The sequence below is a fragment of the Macaca fascicularis genome, chromosome 9 (genome assembly GCF_037993035.2).
Source record: "Macaca fascicularis isolate 582-1 chromosome 9, T2T-MFA8v1.1".
Lineage (NCBI taxonomy): Eukaryota > Metazoa > Chordata > Mammalia > Primates > Cercopithecidae > Macaca > Macaca fascicularis.
Genome location: NC_088383.1, coordinates 130999488 through 131020219, shown reverse-complemented (window position 1 = coordinate 131020219; position 20732 = coordinate 130999488). Strand labels below are relative to the sequence as shown.

General features: G+C 46.3%; 1 protein-coding gene and 1 long non-coding RNA gene across 23 annotated transcripts in view; one reads left to right on the top strand and one right to left on the bottom strand.

Annotated features, from left to right (window-relative positions):
* Positions 1–20732, bottom strand: part of TACC2 (transforming acidic coiled-coil containing protein 2) — a 258699-nt gene that overhangs the window by 230378 nt on the left and 7589 nt on the right. For 20 of the 22 annotated variants that reach the window (XM_005566619.4, XM_074002936.1, XM_005566620.4 and 17 more), the window contains exon 2: positions 2246–2323. In XM_005566619.4, coding sequence (XP_005566676.3) covers positions 2246–2278 — 33 coding nt within the window. In that variant the 5' untranslated portion in view covers positions 2279–2323. Of the gene's footprint in view, positions 1–2245; positions 2324–4690; positions 4790–20732 lie in introns of those variants that run through there. The other 2 variants (XM_074002925.1, XM_074002929.1) reach the window with 1 other exon arrangement.
* LOC107130904 (uncharacterized) lies at positions 6548–11838 on the top strand. The gene is made up of 3 exons (XR_001493651.4): positions 6548–7673; positions 9197–9338; positions 10674–11838. It is a non-coding gene; the product is annotated as an uncharacterized lncRNA (long non-coding RNA).

The window sequence follows — 20732 nt, the reverse complement described above, 5'->3', positions numbered from 1 at the left end:
TACAGAAATAGGGAACAACAGGGAATAGGAATAGCAGTTGCCAGGGGTTAGGGATGAGAGGAGAGAGAGGTGGGCCTGGCTATAGAAGGGCAACAAGAGTAATCCCCTGGTGATGGGCATGCTCTGTTATCTTGCCTGTATCAATGTCAGTATCCAGGTTATGATATTGCATTATAGTTTGGCAAGATGTTACCCTTGGGGAAAACTAAGTAATGGTACATGGGACCTCTCTTTATTCTTTCTTTCTTTTTGAGACAGGGTCTTGCTCTGTTGCCCAGGCTGGAGTGTAGCAGTGCAAACATGGCTCACTGCAGCCTTGACCCCCCAGGCTTAAGCAATCCTCCCACCTCAGCATCCTGAGTAGTGAGGGCTGCAGGTGTGCACCACCACACCCAGCTAATTTTTTTTTTCCTTGGTAGATACGGAGTCTCCCTATGTTGCCCAGGCTAATCTCTAACTCCAGGGCTCAAGCTATCCTCCTGCCTCAGCCTCCCAAAGTTCAGGAATTAGAGATGTGAGCCGCCATACTTGGGCTCTCTGTATTGTTTCTTTGAACTGCATATGAATCTACTAATATCTCAAAATAATAAGTTTAATTTAACAACGTAATATTTCATAGAAAAATATGGGTTTCTGAGTTCTTTTGAACTCAGAACATTGGGCCCACCTTCCCACAGGGCAATCAACCACTGGAGCTGATGGTGGCTACCCTCTTTAGACAGTAGGACGAGAACTCCCTGTTTGCCAGAGCACTTGCCTCTCCCTGTTGTCTCAGACCCAGTCTTTTAACACAATTATTGTTTCTGGCCTGCCCCTAAAGACACTGGAGTTTGACAACTTTTCTTTTGACCCTTTGTTTTCTTGCTTGAGAAAAGAAAATTGTAGAGGCCAGGCACAGTGGCTCATGCCTGTAATCCCAGCAATTTGGGAGGCCGAGGAGGGTGGATCACCTGAAGTCAGGAGTTCGAGACCAGCCTGGCCAACATGGTGAAACCCCGTCTCTACTAAAAATACAAAAATCAGCTGGGCATGTTGGTAGGCCCCTGTAATCCCAGCTACTCAGGAGGCTGAGGCAGGAGAATCGTTTGAACCCGGCGGGAGATGGAGATTGTGCCACTTCACTCCAGCCTCGGTGACACAGAGAGACTCTGTCCAAAAAAAAAAAAAAAAAAAAAGAAAAAGTGTAGGGAAGAAAAAGGCAGAGGGAAAATGAATTACAGTAGGAGAGTTTTTAAATCCAATTTTCTCATTCAAGGAACTCAATGTCATTAATCCAAACTTTCCAGTTTGTGTGAGATAAATGGGAAAGTGTCTTCCTGATTTTGTTCACCAAGGCATTAAGTTAAAACTTTCAAACTTAAAATAGATAATGAAAAATTTGAATAGGTTGTAATATTTCAGCCGATGCACAATTAAGCAGTTAAAGTCCGTTCTTCAATTGTGAAAATCTTGTTTAACATGAGAATGACCACTTACGTTTAATCTGCCCAACACTGATAGATTTCAAAATCATTTTTTAACGGCCATAGCTTTATTTGGGGGAGCAGCATGGAAAAGTTTTATTTTAACTTCTGCTAAATCCATGTAAGTTGATGGACACAACCTAGGAAAAATGTGCCAACCTCTCTTAGGTCAGTTTTAGAAGACAGAATAAAAAGTAAAGCCAGGCCTGGTGGCTCATGCCTGTAATGGTGGCTCATATTTGTAATCTCAGCGCTTTGGGAAGCCAAAGAAGGAGAATTGCTTGAGTCCAGGAGTACAAAACCAGTCTGGGCAACATAGCCAGACCCCATCTCTACAAAACCCAAACATTAAAAAATTAGCCAGGTGTGGTGGTACATGCCTGTAGTCCAAGCTACTTGGAAGGCTGTGTGGCAGGAGGATCTCTATGGAAGGCTGTGTGGCAGGAGGATCACTTGAATCCAGGTGTTTGAGGCTGCAGTGAGCTATGATCATGCTACTGCATTCCAGCCTGGGTGACAGAGCAAGACCACGTCTTTAAAAATAATAATAAATAATAAGTAGAATTAGCGTTTCTGGCTTTAACTAGAGCTAGCCTTAATTGTAAGAGAATTCCAATGAAATGAAAAATGGCTGCATAGATCCATAAATGCTTGCACGCATCTACGCAGAAGCTGTCTTGGCTTGCTCCTTCCTGGGTGAAGATGAGACGCTGTAAGAAGAACCTAGTCAAGGTCAGCCAAGAGCACCACGTATCTCGAGAGAGAAGCTTCCTGACACCCACCTGGTTGTCCAAGGTGCTGTTCTCATTGCCCATGGTGATTCAGGGTACCCAGCGTCCCCAGAATTTTGTCAGAGGTGACTGGAAGAAACAAAAGGGTATAAACATCTGTGAAATGAAAAAAGATCTGAGGTTTTTTCTGTCTGCTCATCTCCCCAAACTAAAAGCCAGATGATGGGAAATGTTTATCTCTACAGTCACATCATGGAAAATTACTTTTGAAGGGTTTTCTTTCGCGATCTGCCACCCAGGTTTCTTTCCCAATACGGGCTGATGTTTTCATTCCCCACCCCGGGGCTGGCAGACACTTCTGAAAAACGGGTTTGTTACTGAGACTCTGAGCTAGTGCCAGTGTACACATATACGTATATATACAAACGGAGTGACAAAAGGGGTCCGTTTGCCAAAGAGCCTGAGGAATGCTGCTTGTCAGATTATTTTCTGTTTCTAATTGTGTTCAGTTTGGAAATTCAGAGTGTGGCTGGTTTCCCACTGTTGGTGACGGCAGAGCTCAGTGTCAGACATCAGGAGGCGTGAAATCCACTGCTCTCCAACAACATATGGTTTTTATTTTTTTTACTCTAAACACTTGTTTCATCAAATCAGTTTCACTTCTGCACACACTTTTTTTTTTTTTTTTGAGATGGAGTCTCGCTCTGTAGCCCAGGCTGGAGTGCAGTGGCCGGATCTCAGCTCACTGCAAGCTCCGCCTCCCGGGTTCACGCCATTCTCCGGCCTCAGCCTCCAGAGTAGCTGGGACTACAGGCGCCCGCCACCTCGCCCGGCTAGTTTTTTGTATTTCTTTAGTAGAGACGGGGTTTCACCGTGTTCGCCAGGATGGTCTCGATCTCCTGACCTTGTGATCCGCCCGTCTCGGCCTCCCAAAGTGCTGGGATTACAGGCTTGAGCCACCGCGCCCGGCCTGCACACACTTTTTATCAAGGCAGAATGGCTTTCTTGCTAAGGAAAATGGGTGATTGGGACCAGACGAGATCGTGTAAGGCAGCATACTGCCAAGTCAACTAGAATCATTTCATGGGCTCACTTAGTGACATGGTTTATTAATGATCTTTTTTTTTCTTTCTCTTTTTCTTTTTCTTTTTTTGAGATGGAGTCTCACTCTGTCGCCCAGGTTGGAGTGCAGTGGCGCGATCTCGACTCACTGCAACCTCCGCCTCCTGGGTTCAAGCAATTTTCCTGCCTCAGCCTCCAGAGGATTACAGATGGATTACAGATGCCCGCCACCACACCTGGCTAATTTTTGTATTTTTAGTAGAGACGGGGTTTCACCATCTTGGCCAGGCTGGTCTTGAACTCCTGACCTCATGATCCACCCGCCTCGGCCTCCCAAAGTGCTGGGATTACAGGTGTGAGCCACCACACCCGGCCTATTTAATGTTCATCGTAATTAGGGTGCTTCCCACACAATTCACGGAGAAGCCCAGTGCATTTACTGACCTCATCCAACTGAATTCCATATGATGCTATCATATATTCAGGCCTAGAGGTGTTACCTTCACTTTTTCCAGTTAGAAAAACTAAATTACAGAAAATCTTTAAGAATCATAGACTTTCAGAGCTGGAGCCGTAGAGATGACCAGTCTAACCCAGTGGGGGAACTCAGGCTGGAGAACGTAAGGAGCTTGCCAAAGACCCAGTTTGGGGAGGCCAAAAGTTGGAAATAAACCTCAAACTCCATCCTTCTAATTGAAGATTTCTTCATGGAAATACGGTTTTCATCATAGTATTTCCTCAGAGAGTTTAAAATTCACCCATTGACTTGCTTATTTATTTAAGCAACATTGATTGCGTAGTCACCCTGCACTATGTGTACTGAACCATCACTGGAAAAGAAAATGGTTCAAACAGGCCCAATTAAAATGCCTCCAAACTGAGAAAACTGTGATTGACGTCCCGACAGCAGTCAATTCTTTCACTCCTAACCCTTTAATCAAAAGGATATGACTCCTTAATCCTTTCTTGCCTTTTGCTGTAGACACACACACACATACACACACAATCACATGCTCAGAGAATGTAAAAATCTACATGCATTTAAAATTAATCACTTCCATTTATTTTTTACGTTCATTTGGAAGATGATCCCTCATTAGAAAATATTGAGTGTTAGAAGAATCATTGCCTTATCAATTATTAACTTCCTTGTATCTTCCAGGTTGAATCATAAGGTTGAATGTAATATTAATTTGTGACAATCATTAACCAAATTAAATACAATAACCTTATTAAAAATCAAGGCATCTGAACTAGGTTTTTAAACAAACAGACTAAAGAGACCGGCAAAACTCCTGGTGAGGTGTAAATTGTAAAACCACCGAGGGAAGCCTGGCTTCCTGGAATCCTCTTCTAGAGAACTCTGCAACCACCACCCTCTCGGGCTTTCCCAAGACAGAACCGAAGGTGCACACATCTCTGCCTCCTACTTACTTTTGGGGGTGGTCTGGATTTGGAGGCTGCGGGCGCATGGAAATTCTGCCCTTCAGCAACTGGACTTTCTCCTCCTCCGTTCAGAATTGTGCGAGTTCTAAGCAGAACCCCTGACACACCCCAAGCAGTCGGGCAAACAGTGCGTCTCCGCCCTCGCACTGGTGCAAGCCGCTGCACTTCATACCTGGGCAGGAGCCGTGCAGAGCCATCGCGATTAGACAAGCGTTCCTGCCCACGGGGAATCAGCGTTTCCCAGCCCGTCAGTTTCAGGGCCTTTCACACAGGGATTTTCCCCGTTATTACATCAGCAGGGCTCCTTTCAGAGAAGGCTTATCCAAACTAAAGCGGCCCCTGCCATCCGATTGGCCGCACCTGGCAGCTTAGAACTGTCCCTTGCAAGGAGCCTTCCGCCAGGAACCTCTCATTTCTCTCTTGCCCTTTATGCAGTAGGGCCGGGAACAAACCTTTCTTTCTAAAAATGAGACAACTGCTCCCAGGGCTTCCTGTTTGCACCTGGGCAAATTCCGCCGTAAATAATGTGGAAACACACATACAAAAAGAAAAAAAAAAAAACTTTGCAAAAATGTGATGACGCGGCAGTCTGGCACCTGTTTATGGAGTGTGCAGAATGTACTTACCCAGGCGTGGCTTGAGTTTCGGCAAGTGAGGTCATAAAAAGCCAGCAGGCTTGCCCAGATCGCTGACAGGCAGACCTGCCGGCCCACCCTGGGTGGAGGAGGCCCTGTGGACCTCGGGTGGGGCAGAGAGTACCGACCCAAAGACCCTCCTGCCCCACAGCCTCCGGCCGCCCGCAGTTCCTCCAGTCATTACCACTCTGCCATCCTGTGCATGCATGCAGCCAGTTTCTACTTTTGTGTAGGGCAGAAACTTTCAGGCAAATGGAAGCTCCTTACCCCTGCCACAAGGTAGGACCACTCCATGGAAACAAATTAGCATTTATTTCATCAAAGGCTTCCGGAGACCACGCATCTTACCAAGCTCAGAGGACCCTTAGGAGCTCCTTGGAGGTGGTGGAGGAAGCTAGTCGAGGAGGCGGAGCTCAGTACCCCGCTTCTGGATGGAACAGAGCAGAAGTGTGTATGTTTCACCAGATGAATGGATAAACAAGATGCCGTCTATCCATACAATGGAATATTCTTCAGACATGAAAAGGAATGCAGTCCTGACACATGCTACAACGAGGAGGAGCTCCAAAAGCCTCACCCGAAGTGAAAGAAGCCGGGCACAAAAGGTCACAGATTTTGCGATTCCATGGATAGGAAACAGCCAGAGTTAGGCAAATTCATAGAGACAGAAACCAGACGGGTTGCTGTCAGGGGCGGGGGAAAGGGGAAGTGTCGGCTTAATGTGCACAGGATTTTATTTTAGGGTGATGAAAATGTTTTGGAACTAAATAGAAGTGGTGGTTTCACAGCATCGTGATATACTAAATGCCACTGAATTGCTCACTTTTAAATGGTCAATTTTATGTAAGGTGAATTTCACCCGAATTTTTACAAGTGTATATGTTTCATATATGGGGTTTCTGCATAAGACATTGCTTGAAAAAAGAATTTGCAGCCCTAAGAAAGAATGAGTTCATGTCCTTTGCAGCGATGATGAAGCTGGAAGCCATCATCCTCAGCAAACTAACACAGGAACAGAAAACCAAACACCGCAGTTCTCACTCATAAGTGGCAGTTGAACATTGAGAACACAGGGACACAGAGAGGGGAACATCACACACCAGGGCCTGTTGGGGTTTGGGAGTGAGGAGAGGGAACTTGGAGGACGGGTCAATAGGTGCAGCAAACCACCATGGCATTCATATACCTAAGTAACAAACCTGCACGTTCTGCACAAGTATTCCTTTTTTTTTTTTTTTTTTTTAAGAAGAAAGAAAGAAAGAAAAAAAAATGAGTTCTAGTTTTACGTTAAAAAAAAAAAAAAAGAATTCCACTACTAGGTTAAAAAAAATGTTTGGGCCGGGCGTGGTGGCTCACTCCTGTAATCCCAGCACTTTGGGAGGCCGAGGTGGGCGGATCACGAGGTCAGGAGATCGAGACTACCCTGGCTAACCCGGTGAAACCCCGTCTTTACTAAAGATACAAAAATTAGCCGGGCGAAGTGGCGGGCGCCTGTAGTGCCAGCAACTCCGGAGGCTGAGGCAGGAGAATGGCGGGAACCCGGGAGGCGGAGCTTGTAGTGAGACAAGATCGCGCGGCTGCGCTCCAGCCTGGGCGACAGAGCAAGACTCCGTCTCAAAAAAAAAAAAAAAAAATGTTTGGAGGGATGAGAGACAAGACTGTTTGCCTCTTCCCCCTCAAAGAACTACAGAAGAATTTTTCTTTTTCTTTTTTTGAGATAGTTTCACTCTGTCACTCAGACTGGACGAAGTGCAGTGGCGCGATCTCGGCTCACTGAAACCTCTGCCTCTAGGATTCGAGCCATAATATGCCACCATGCCTGGTCACAGAATAATTTTTCTAAGAAGGATAATCTTATTAAGCAAAACGTTTTGAATGAGCCAATTGGGAATGGCGGCAAGTCTTCAACAGGTGGCAAATCACAGGGAAAGCCCTGGTAAAGGGAGGAAAAGAACTAGGGGCTACTCCTGAGGACTGGGCGGGAGGGAGGGAGAGAGGATGCCTCACCAAAATGGCGGCGGCACAGGGAACTTCGCAGGGCGGATCTGTGCAATCTTCTATCTTCAGCTGTGGGCGCTGCTGTGACGTAAAATCCATCAAGCACCCTCCAGAAACCACTTTCCGGAAACCACCCTCCAGAAACTGTCAACTTTGTGGCCCACACATGCCTGGGGTGACTGGGGCTTCTGTGAGAGTGTGAATGCTCTGGGCAGAGAAGAGAGCCTGCTCTGCTCAGCTCCAGCTGCGGTAACACCACCACAGATTCGGCGGCTTCAGTAACAGTTACTGTCTCATCATCCTGGAGGCTGCAGGTTCCAGATCAAGGTGTTGGCCAGGTTGGTGTCTTCTGAGTCCTCTTTTTGGCTTGTGGAGGGCAGTCTTCTCCCCATGTCTTCACATGGTCTTCCCTCTGTGTCCCTCTATGTCCTAAGCTTTTTTGTTTTTGAGAGGGAGCCTTGCTCTGTCGCCCAGGCTGGAGTGCAGTGGTGAGATCTCGGTTCACTGCAAACTCCGCCTCCCGGATTCACGCCATTCTCCTGCCTCAGCCTCCAGAGTAGCTGGGACTACAGGTGCCCGCCACCACGCCTGGCTAATTTTTTTGTATTTTTATCAGAGACGGGGTTGCACCGTGTTAGCCAGGATGGTCTCGATCTCCTGACCTCGTGATCCGCCCGCCTCGGCCTCCCAAAGTGCTGGGATTACAGGTGTGAGTCACCGCGCCCCACCTCCTACTCTCTTCTTCTAAGGACAACAGTCATGTTGGATCTGGCGCCCCCATAGGGCTTCATTTTACCTTAATTACCTCTTGAAAGGTCTTATCTCCAAAGGCAATCATATTCTAAGGTACTAGGGTTAGGATTTCAACATATGAATTTCGTGGGGACACAAACCAATTAAGCATCTTATAGAAGAAACTTGGAGTCAGAAGAAGCTGGGGGAAATGTAAAGCTGAGGCATTTAGACATGTCTTTGGGAAGGCAATGACACCACCCCACAGTGCTCAGAATGGGGCAGTTTAAGCCAATTTAACTACAGCTTCAGACCACAAAGGTGAGAAAGGCCTCAGGTGTGCAGGGACCGACTTTTTTTTTTTTTTTTTTTTTTGAGACAGTCTCATTCTGTTGCCCAGGCTGGAGTACAGTGGTGTGATCTCAGCTCACTGCAACCTCAGTCTCCCGGGTTCAAGAGATTCTTCTGTCTCAGCCTCCCAAGGAGCTGGGACTACAGGCGCGTGCCACCATGCCTGGCTAATTTTTGTATTTTTAGTAGAGATGGGGTTTCACCATGTTGGCCAGGCTGGTCTCAAACTCCTGACTTCAGCTGATCCGCCCGCCTCAACCTTCCAAAGTGCTAGGATTCCAGGCGTGAAACACGGTGCCCAGCCTAATTCACTTCTTACTAATGCATTTCATAAACACTGAGTTTTTTGTTTCTTTGTTTATTTGTTTGTTTGAGACGGAGTCTCACTCTGTCGCCCAGGCTGGAGTGCAGTGGCATGATCTGGGCTCACTGCAACCTCTGCTTCCTGGGTTCAAGTGATTCTCCTGCCTCAGCTTCCTGAGTAGCTGGGACTATGGGTGCGTGCCACCACACACAGCTTATTTTTGTATTTTTAGTAGAGACGGGGTTTCACCACATTGGGCAGGCTGGTCTCGACCTTCTGACCTCAGGCCATCCCCCCACCTTGGCCTCCTAAAGTGAGTGCTGGATTACAAGCATGAGCCACCGTGCCCGGCCAACGTTGAGTTTTTGTTTTTGTTTTTTTAATGTGCCAAGCTCTGTTAGATGCTCATGTCCTCTTTTATACTTAGGGCAAAGCTATGAGATATGTTTTGTCCTCTTTTTTTTTTTTTAATAGCAGATGAACTGCCAAAGCCCGTAAATGCACATAAGTGGTTTGGCCAAAGTCCACCAGAGAGCAGGAGGAAGGATGGAGATCCTGCATTCAATGAACAATGTGATGCTACCACCTTGGGAAGATTTTTGCAAAGAATTCAAAGGTAACTTCCTGTCTTTATCTCTTGTTTATTTAGTTCTGTAACAGAGCATGGTTTTTCTAGTTGTTGGCAACTAAAGCTGATTTGGAATCAGCTCATGTGATCCCCCTCCTTGATCAGGGAGGAGAGTGGAAAGTGCAGGTTTGGGCCAGGTGACTAATCACTGTGGCTGAGGCAGCCTAGCAGAAATGGGTAGCCAGAACCATGGCCAAGATGACCAAGAGCATAACTGGGGACTTGGGCCCTATGCGCGGGCCTGCAAGAGAAGGGGAAATGGAAACATGAGAAGCAACACAGCAGCAAGACTGCAGAAGCCACCATGGGCGGAGCGGGTGGAAGACATTACTAGGGACTGTGAAGTCTAGGCCAGGCTGATGCCCCATTTTATACACTGCACATGGGGTGGAGAGGGGCAGGGAGCTGAAGAATCGGAGACAAGATCACACAGGTCTTGGCCGGGCACAGTGGCTCATGCCTGTAATCCCAGCACTTTAGCAGGCTGAGGTGGGTGGATCGCCTGAGGTCACGAGTTCGAGACCAGCCTGGCCAACATAGTGAAACGCCGTCCCTACTAAAAACACAAAAAATTAGCTGGGCGTGGTGGCAGGCGCCTGTAATCCCAGCTACTCCGGAGGCTGAGGCAGGAGAATCACTTGAACCCGCTAGGCAGAGGTTGCAGTGAGCCAAGATCGTGCCATTGCACTCCAGCCTGGACAGCAAGAGCAAAACTCCATCTCAAAAAAAAAAAATGAAAAAAGAAAAATCACACAGGTCTTGTTTCATCAATGATAAGATGAAGGCTTAGAGAGGTTTTGCAGCTTGCACAAGGTCTTTACCCCATACTTCTCTGTGAGTACAGCCTAGTAATAATCTATTGGGATTTGTTGACATGTTAGGCAGTCACATCATGTTTTCTTTTTTTTTTTTTTTTTTTTTGAGACGGAGTCTCGCTCTGTCGCCCAGGCTGAAGTGCAGTGGCCGGATCTCAGCTCACTGCAAGCTCCGCCTCCTGGGTTCACGCCATTCTCCTGCCTCAGCCTCCCGAGTAGCTGGGACTACAGGCGCCCGCCACCTCGCCCGGCTAGTTTTTTTTTTGTATTTTTAGTAGAGACGGGGTTTCACCGTGTTAGCCAGGATGGTCTCAATCTCCTGACCTCGTGATCCACCCGTCTCGGCCTCCCAAAGTGCTGGGATTACAGGTTTGAGCCACCGCGCCCGGCCACATCATGTTTTCTATTAGAGTTTTTATTCTCTATTGAAAAAATTATCTTTTTTTGCAACGTGATAGAAATGTATCGTTTTATAAGTTTAATAAATTCTGATTTTTCTCCTACATAGAATAATTTAGATTATTAGTGCTGGAAGAAGCTTGAAGACCACCCTCTCCAAAGCCTCTTTTTACAGGTGAGGAAGCTGAGGCCTAGAGGTTGGAAATGATTTACCCAACATCCCACAGTCTTCCAGTTCCAAGGCTGGAACCAGAACTGGCTTCACACAGGCTTGCCTCCTCTCATCTCGACCAGGGCCCTACAGGCTCTGAATCGCTTCTCCAGACAAGACCAGACCAGACCAGCAAGCTCAGATCAGAACCGCGTTTTCTGCCATGGCATTGCTCCCCAGCCACAGAGGCCTCGGGCAGTCCGGTTCCGCATCAGTGGAGGAGGTGGTCCAAGTTGTGTTTGCTCATCAAGGGGGACCCACAGCTCCCATGGCTGATTGACAAACCCAGCGACCTAAGCCCGTTGCTATTCACAGATGGCCCAGCCCTCATCCTAAGGCCATCAGGAGACCTCAGCTTCTTTCTCCGGTGACTGAATTCAGTGTTCTAACTCCCTACCTTACACAGCTGAGCATGGAGCTACTAATAGCTCTGTTATCATGTTCCCGTTTTAATACAAACAAACAGCCGTAGCCCAGGAAAGAGATTTGTCAGAGGTTGCTTGCCTTCTGCTCTGGCAAGAGACCTTCACAGCACCAAGCACCTGGCTGTTCTGTGGGGTTTGAGTAAAATGATGACTCTTCTTTCACACCCTCCCCTTAGCCTCCTATTTCTTCCCTTCCTCCACCTTTGAGGCCACCTAGAAATTTTGATGTAGAGAATTCCAATCTTGTAGAACATCAGGACTGGGAAAACCTTAGAGATTCCCTGCTCTCATGACCCAGTGATCAGAAACAGAACTGACATATTCATCCTTCTGGTCATGACAGACTGGGCCGGTTATTGAGTTATTGCTTGTCACCTCCAAATCCCCCACATTCAGATGTTGGGGGACTCTGCAAACTGCATTTCTGCTTTGCCAACTGCTCTTCAAGAAGCTCTGCCAGGAGGGACCAGAGGCCAGAGGAGGAAGAAGGACAGGGAACACACTCCTTCCGGTCTGTTTCTTTTTTCTCTGAGCAGCACCCTGGCCCACTGCTTCACCCAGGCAGTAGCAGTTCCCTCCCTCAGCAGTGAAAGAACCAAGTTTGCAGTTTTACTGATTCCTGCAGAGCCAGCCACATGGTGCTCCCTCAGACACGCCAGCTCCAGCCACGTGGAGCCCCCTCCATGGAGCTCTGAGGTTTACTTCTGTGGGGCTCCTCCTCTAAGCTTCCAAATTTTTTTTTTTTTTTTTTTTGAGACGGAGTCTCACTCTGTCACCCAGGCTGGAGTGCAGTGGCGCAATCTCGGCTCACTGCAAGCTCCACCTCCTGGGTTCACGCCATTCTCCTGCCTCAGCCTCCCAAGTAGCTGGGACTACAGGTGCCTGCCACCACACCCGGCTAATTTTTTTTGTATTTTTAGTAGAGATGGGGTTTTACCATGTTAACCGGGATGGTCTTGATCTCCTGACCTCGTGATCCGCCCACCTTGGCCTCCCAAAGTGCTGGGATTACAGGCATGAGCCACCGTGCCTGGCCATAAGCTTCCAAATTTTAATAATTTCAACTTCTACCCTTTCCTCCCCCAGGCTTAAGGGTGGTAGCTGCTTTCTGAAGTTGCTACCTTCCATGATACCTGAGAGTTTGCTTTTTGCCTTTCTACTTACATAGATAACAATTCTTCATATATCAAATTCTATTAAAATAACTGGGAAGTTTGGCTGGGAGCAGTGGCTCACGCTTGTAATCCTAGCACTTTGGGAGGCCAAGGCAGGCTGATCACCTGAGGTCAAGAGTTCGAGATCAGCCTGGCCAACATGGTGAAACCCCATATTTACTAAAAATACAAAAATTAGCCAGGCGTGGTGGCGGGCGCCTGTAGTTCCAGCTACTCGGGAGGTGGAAGCAGGAGAATCATTTGAACCCAGGAGGTGGAGGTTGCAGGGAGCTGAGATCTTGCCACTGCACTCCAGCCTGGGTGACAAAATGAGACTCCATCTCAAAAACAAAAACAGACAAACAAACAACTGGAAGCTTTTCATCTCCTGACTCAATTCTGACTGATAGGCTGGCAGAGCTGAGATCCAAACCTAGGTCTTCTTTCTCCTGGTTCAGGACTCTTTGCACTGGAACCCAATAAATATTTGTTCAATTAAAGGAATAGTAAAGTGAGTTCACTCCATTCATTGGTTCCAATGTTAATAAGATGTTGTTTCAGATTCCTATCACTACCACCACCAACAAATTATCACCTAATTGCAGCCTAGACTTCCTGCCATCCAAGTGTCAAGCTCTGTCACAGGCTATTAGAATTGAGAAGGACTATGGCCAGGCACGGGGGCTCATGCCTATAATCCCAGCACTTTGGGAGCCTGAGGCAGGCAGATCACTTGAGGTCAGGAGTTTGAGACTAGCCTGGCCAAAAATCTCCATCTCTACTAAAAATACTAAAATTATTCAGGTATGGTGACAGGCACCTGTAATTCCAGCTACCCAGGAGACTGAGGTAGGAGAATCGCTTGAACCCAGGAGGCAGTGGTTACAGTGAGCCAAGATTGTGCCACTGCACTCCAGCCTGAGTGACAGAGAATTGTGAATGGCAGGTGGACCTAGGGGACAGCTCAGATTGGCAGGGTCAGAAGTGGAGTAGGCATTGGGGTAGCACAAGCAGTTGAGTCAGGGAGCAGACAGAGGGCTAGGTAGACAGGGATACAGGGTCAGGTAGACAGTGACACAGGGCCAGGTGGAGAGGGACACAATGTGGCTGGGGAGGTGGGAAGGGCTGCAGCCAAACTGGGGAGAGAGGATAGCTCTGCAGCCCTGCACTGCTCTTTTGTTTTTTGTTTGTTTTTTGTTTTAAGAAAGTCTTACTCTGTTGCCAGGCTGGAGTGCAGTGGCGAGCTCTTGGGTCACTGCAACCTCCACCTCTCGGGTTCAAGTAATTCTCCTGCTTTAGCCTCCTGAGTAGCTGGGACTACAGGCACACACCACCACGCCCAGCTAATTTTTGTATTTTTAGTAGAGACGGGGCTTCACCTTGGTGACCAGGATGGTCTCAATCTCTTGACCTCGTGATCTGCCTGCCTCGGCCTCCCAAAGTGCTGGGATTACAGGCATGAGCCACCACACCCGGCCTACACTGCTCTTTAATGGGGAGGTCTCAGGAAATCATGTCCTAGGATGGTTTAGCCAGGTCATAAAGTTTCTAGCTCATGAGCTGGAATCTGATTCTTCAGGGACAGAGGCCAGGTACCTTGGCAGGTTGGCTTTCCAAGTTATGAACCTCTAAACCAGAACCTAGAATATTCATGGGATCTCTGAGTCTGCTGAATACTTCCAGTGATGGGAAACTCACTGAAACTCACTACCTTCTGAGGCATCCTATCTGGAGAGAGTTTACCAGATCACTAGAAAGTTATTTCCATTGCTCCACTATCCAGATCATACCCACAATTCTGTGAGATATCCCAGGGCTCTGAACAGTGATGACACCACTAAGCAAGGACTGGGTAATGGTCAGTGGTGAGGCCCAAGGACCAACGGGGCTAATCTAGTTGGACAGACCTTTACCCAAGAGCCAATCTAAATTTGCCTTGTTCAGAGACTACAGAGTCAGCATATTCCCTTGTTTTCATGGCTGGTGAGTGGTAGCTGGTAGCTCGCCAGCCCACAGCTGAACACCGACACATGAGGGATCTCAGCTGAGACCAAGAGAACCACCCAGAGGGGCAGCTAAGTCCATCCCAAGTTGCCAACCCACAGGATCAAAAGCTAAATAAATAAACTCTTGTCTTAAACCACTAAGTGTTGGGGTGGTTTGTGATGTTGCAAAAGCTAACTGATAAGATTTCCCCAGAGGCTCTCACTTTCCTTTCCTTCACACCGGCCTGCACCCAACTGTGGCTGGCAGTCATGAAGATCTAAGCATTGCATCACAAAGGATGCCACGCGAGGGAAGACTGAGGGATGCATCCAATCCCTCTCCACTGTTGAAATGACCATTTACAGGCATGGCCCCTTGACTGGCAGCCACCAGTGTTGTCTTGGTCTATGCCAGACCCAGTGTCATCAGGATGCCAGAGTGTGTCAGCCTCTCTGGGGATGAGGCTCTGAGCATTCCATTCTGGAATTGCAAAATGGAAACATGATTTGCAGTAAAGGGCGTCTTTTTCCCCTGCTAAACCAGATGCTTGATGATACATTAAAATATAAGGTTCCCCTTACTCGCAATTTCCATACCGTCCCTCTCTGCAGACAAGATGAGCAAAAACCGTGTTTCTTATTAAAACAAGCTGCTGTAACCCACAAAAACTCAGACATCAGTTTGAACCCCAAAGCTGAACTATGCTGTCATTTTTGGATATCAAATACAGTATCAACATCATGAAGAAGTGTGGGTTAAGGCAAGAGAGAGGGATGACAGAATGAAGGGGTGGGGAGGCTGTTCCAGTGCAAACAACATGGGAGAGATTTTGAGAGGGGGATAGTGTCAGTGCCAAATACACCAGAGCCAAAGAGATTATTCCTGATGACACACATGTCAGAGCAGAACTAAGAAACTGCAGATATTTGCCTCCCGTATGACATCATAGGACTTCGCAAATGCAATCATCCAACCTCAGAGAGAGTTTTAGCTAACATCAGGCTACTTTATTATTTAAGTTACAAATAGCTTTTTAAAACTTCTGTTTCCCAGGCAAGCTTATTGAAAACGGAGTCTCATTCTGTCGCCAGGCAAGGGTGCAGTGGTGCAATCTCGGCTCACTGCAACCTCCGCCTCCCGGGTTCAAGCGATTCTCAGCCTCCTGAGTAGCTGGGACTACAGGCGCGCACCCCCATGCCCAGCTAATTTTTGTGTTTTTAGTAGAGGTGGGGTTTCATCAAGTTGGCCAGGCTGGTCTCGATCTCTTGACCTTGTGATCTGCCTGCCTTGGTCTCCCAAAGTCCTGGGATTACAGGTGTGAGCCACTACGCCTGACCAATAACAACTATTATATAATTTTTAAATGTCCTTAATGAATAGTACTTTGTTAAGTACCATTTGGCCAGTTTATACTTCTCCCCAGCAAGAGCAAGAACAGAAGAACAACTTAACCATATTTGTATTTTGTGGGTTTTTTTTGAGAGGGAGTCTCTCTCTGTCACCCAGGCTGGAATGCAGTGGCACAATCTCTGCTCACTGCAACCTCTGCCTCCCATATTTGACTGATTCTCCTGCCTCAGCCTCCCGAGTAGCTGAGATTACAGGGGTGCACCACCACACCCAGCTAATTTCATATTTGTTTGTTTTTAAGTTAGCTTTTGGGGTAACTGAAAATAATAGAGGCCTCCAGTTACCTGTCCCCCAATACTTCCTCCCAAAGTGATATAAAACAATGAGAAAGGAGAAATAAATGTACTCAAAAGGCAGACTTTCTATAACCTGAAGACAGAAAATAAAACAGAGAACTGGAATCACTTTTCAAAACTGTAAATAAAAAGAGGAAAGTCAGAAAATCCTGGATTTTTCTCATGGTCCTGTCCTCACCCTACAACGAGTGTTTGTAGAGAACAAAGGCAGACCCAGTTCCCTAGAAACAATTGGGACGATACAGAGGGCGGCTAATGAAAGGGGCCTACATTGGTCTAGAATTATTGTCAGATGATTAAGTATACCCAAACATAGAAAAGTCTTTAAAAAGTGTCTGAGCAGGTCACAGTAGGGACTATTACAAAGGAATTTCAAAGCACATGGAATGTAAAGGGATAGGTACAGCCGGGCATGGTGGCTCATGCCTGTAATCCCAGCACTTTGGGAGGCCAAGGCGGGTGGATCACCTGAGGTTGGGAGTTTGAGACCAGCCTGACCAACATGGAGAAACCCCGTCTCTACTAAAAGTACAAAATTAGCCATGCGTGGTGGCACATGCCTGTAATCCATGTGCTACTTGGGAGACTGAGGCAGGAGAATCGCTTAAACCGGCAGGCGGAGGTTGCGGTGAGCTGAGATTGCACCACTGCACTCCAGCCTGGGCAACAAGAGCAAAATTCTGTCTCAAATAATAATAATAATAATAACAAAGGGATAGACAGAATACAAAGGGCAGCCTTCAAAATGCAGGCTTTCTGGGGAGAAAAAAAAGGCAGAAATGATAATAGGACTACCCAATGGCAACTGGGTGTTTATCTTGGTCCATCTTCTGTTCCTATAACAGAATACTACAGACTGGGTAATTTATAATACAAAGAAATGTATTTCTTACAGTTTTGGGGGCTGGGAAATCCAAGGTTAAGGAGCCACACGTGGTGAGGGCCTTCTTGCTGCCGGGAGGACTCTCTGCAGAGTCCTGAGGCGGTCAGAGGCATCACATGGCAAGAGGCTAGAGTACGCCAAACTGGCGTTCATAACAGGCCCACTCTCTTGATAACTAACCCATTCCCATCATGACCCATTAATCTATTAATTCATGAGTGGATTAATTCATCTTCCTCCCATTAAAGGCCCCACTTCTCAATGCTGCCACATTGGGGATTAAATTTCAACAAGAGTTTTGAAAAGACAAACATTCAAACCACAGCAGTGTTAAATGGGGAAAAGAAAGAAAAAGACAAAAGTTAGAGTTCTGTGAAAAGAAAAGAGCATCACAAAATAAAACGACTCAGAAACCTTCTTGAACCTCACCCTAAGGAACATGGCCTGTGTACAGACCAGGGGACTGCTAAACTAGGAATCCCATAAAACACCTCAGTGCCATCAAAATGGACAAGAAGAAGGTCAACAAATCCACACAGAGTTTTTGAAAAACAGAACAAAACAACAAAAAAAGGAGATAATATTTTACACATACTACCTGAGGAAAATCTTCCTTACACCCTGAGACCAGCTATGAAGAGGAACAAAATTCTAACTCAGCATTCCAAACAGCATATAATACTCTCAAGTCTGCATTTGAGCATATATAAAATACTTTGAATCAGAAATTCAAACATGCAAATAGAAATGGACAAAAAGCAAGGAGGAATAAAAAGATTGTTGATTGAACTCCAGAAAAAAATACAAGAAAAAAGACAAAATTATCTCAGAAATAAATAAATAAATCATAAGGCACCCAAGGGATAATAGATTTAAATGAAAATTTAATAAAAGGCATTTTAAAAATCAGGAAAGTGGCCAGGCACGGTGGCACACACCTGTCACTACTTAAATTGGCCTCCCCAAAAATTCAGAGTCTAGGGTTTTCCCAAAGATAGTTTGGAGGGCAGGGAGCTAGGGAATGGGTGCTGCTAATTGGTTGGGGATGCAATCAGAGGCATGTGGATAGAAGGTACTCCTGTACTGAGTCCAATTCTGGGAGGTGGGGCGTAGGCCCACAGAGGAATCGCTGGTCTAGGTGAAATCATCTGGTAATCAGAAATGTCAAACTCTGAAAACATCTTAAAAGACTAACCTTAGGTTGTACTACGGTGATTTTATTTACAGGAATAATTGGGGAAGTTGCAAACTTTTGACCTCTGGAACAACTAGTGTAATTTTGTTGTTGTTGTTGTTGAGACAGAGTGTCGCTCTGTCACCCAGGCTGGAGTGCAGTGGCACGATCTTGGCTCACTGCAACCTCCGCCTCCCAGATTCAAGCAATTCTCCTGTTTCAGCCTCCTGAGTAGCTGGGACTACAGGTGCCCACCACCACCCCCAGCTAATTTTTGTATTTTTAGTAGAGACGGGGTTTCCCCATATTGGTCAGCCTGGTCTTGAACTCCTGACCTTAGGTGATCCACTCACCTCGCCCTCCCAAAGTGCTGGGATTAGAGGTGTGAGTCACCATGCCCCACCAACTACACCTACATCTTAGCAGAATTTAGACCTCTCTTATCGTCCTAACCTGGTGGCCTTTCATTAGTTTTCTGCCTGTCTCGGCCTCCCAAAGTGCTAGGATTACAGGCATGAGCCACTGCTCCTAGCCCTTTTCATTAGTTTTATAAAGGCGGTTTAGGGCCAGGCATGGTGGCTCACACCTGTAATCCCAGCACTTTGGGAGGCTGAGGCAGGTGGATCACGAGGTCAGGAGATCGAGACCATCCTGGCTAACACGGTGAAACCCAGGCTCTACTAAAAATACAAAAAAATTAGCCATGCATGGTGGCAGGCACCTGTAGTCCCAGCTACTAGGGAGGCTGAGGCAGGAGAATGGCATGAACCTGGGAGGCAGAGCTTGCAGTGAGCTAAGATCGCGCCACTGTACTCTAGCCTGGGAGACAGAACAAGACTCTGTCTCAAAAAAAAGAAAAAAAAAAAAGGGGAGCTTAGTTTTGGAAGGGGTTATTATCATTTAAACTATAAACTCCCTAGGCCAGGTGCGGTGGCTCACGCCTGTAATCCCAGCACTTTGGGAGGCTGAGGCAGGCAGATCACGAGGTCAGGAGATCAAGACCATCCTGGCTAACATGGTGAAACCCCGTCTCTACTAAAAATACAAAAAACTAGCCGAGCGTGGTGGCCGGCGCCTGTAGTCCCAGCTAGTTGGGAGGGTGAGGCAGGAGAATGGCATGAATCTGGGAGGTGGAGGTTGCAGTGAGCCGAGATCGCGCCATTGCAATTCAGCCTGGGTGACAGAGGGAGACTCCATCTCAAAAAAAAAAAACAAAAAACAAACAAAAAAAACCTCCCAGTTATCTTGGTCCACAACTGGAAGTGACCAGAGGCAGTTTGGAGGTTAAAGGCAAACTAGAGTTGGTTAGGTCAGATCTCTTTCAGTGGTACAGCTTTTGCAAAGGCAGTTTTATAATGACAACAAAAACACTACATATATATCAGAGTCAATGGGATGTAGTTAAAACAGTGATCAGAGGAAAATTCATTGCATCAAACATATTTGTCAGTGAAAATGAAAGAAGGAAAATAATGAATTAAATTCCCAACTCAAAAAACTGGAAAGGAAAACAAAGTAAACCAAGAAAAGCACAAAGAAGAAAAAATAAAGTTAAAGGTAGAAATAAATGAAATATAGAAGAGAAAAATGAGTGATTAATGAATAAATCAGAATCTTTTTTTTTTTTGCTTTTTTGTTTTTTTGTTTTTTTTGAGACAGAGTCTTGCTTTGTCGCCCAAGCTGGAGTGCGATGGTGTGATCTCGGCTCACTGCAACCTCCACCTCCTAGGTTCAAGTGATTTTCCTGCCTCAGCCTCTGGAGTAGCTGGGATTACAGGCGCCCACCACCACACCTGGCTAATTTTTGTAATTTTAGTAGAGATGGGGTTTCACCATGTTGGCCAGGCTGGTCTCAAACTCCCGACATCAGGTGATCCACCCACCTCCGCCTCCTAAAGTGCTGGGATTACAGGCATGAGCCACCATGCCCAAACAAAAGCCTAATTCTTAAATAATGAATAAACTAAAAAATCACTAACTACCTTGATCAGAAAGAAAAAGGGAGAAAGCACAAACACAAAATTACAAGAGGCAAATAACCATTGTAACAGAAGAAATGTTAAACATTACAAGAGGCTGATTTGCAGACGTCTATGCAAATAAAAAATGCATGAAGTGGATAGCATCTTAGTGAAATGTTTGCCAGAAATGACACCATTAAAGTTACAACACTTAAACATACCTATTTCCACAGAAAAACAATAGAGAAATTTACTAAGGAACTATACCACAACAAAAGGATCAGGCCCAGATAATTTCACAAGGGAATTTTACCAAATCTTTAAAAGTCAGATAGTCCCAGAGTGCTCTACAAATTATTCCAAAGCATTTTAAAGGCAGAAGAACCTCTTAATTCCTTTTATGAAGAATGACACTGATTCCTCAACCTGATAAAAATGATACACACACCCCCAGACAAAAACTACAAACCAATATCACTCATGAACATGAGGGATGCAAAAATATTGAAAAATATACTAGCAAACTCCAACACTATATACAGAAAATAATATACCATACTGCTATAGACTGAATGTTATACCCCCTGCCCCAGATTCTTATGTTGAAATCCCCATTGTGAAGGTATTTGGAGGTGGGCCATCTGAGAGGTGATTAGGTCAGGAGGGCT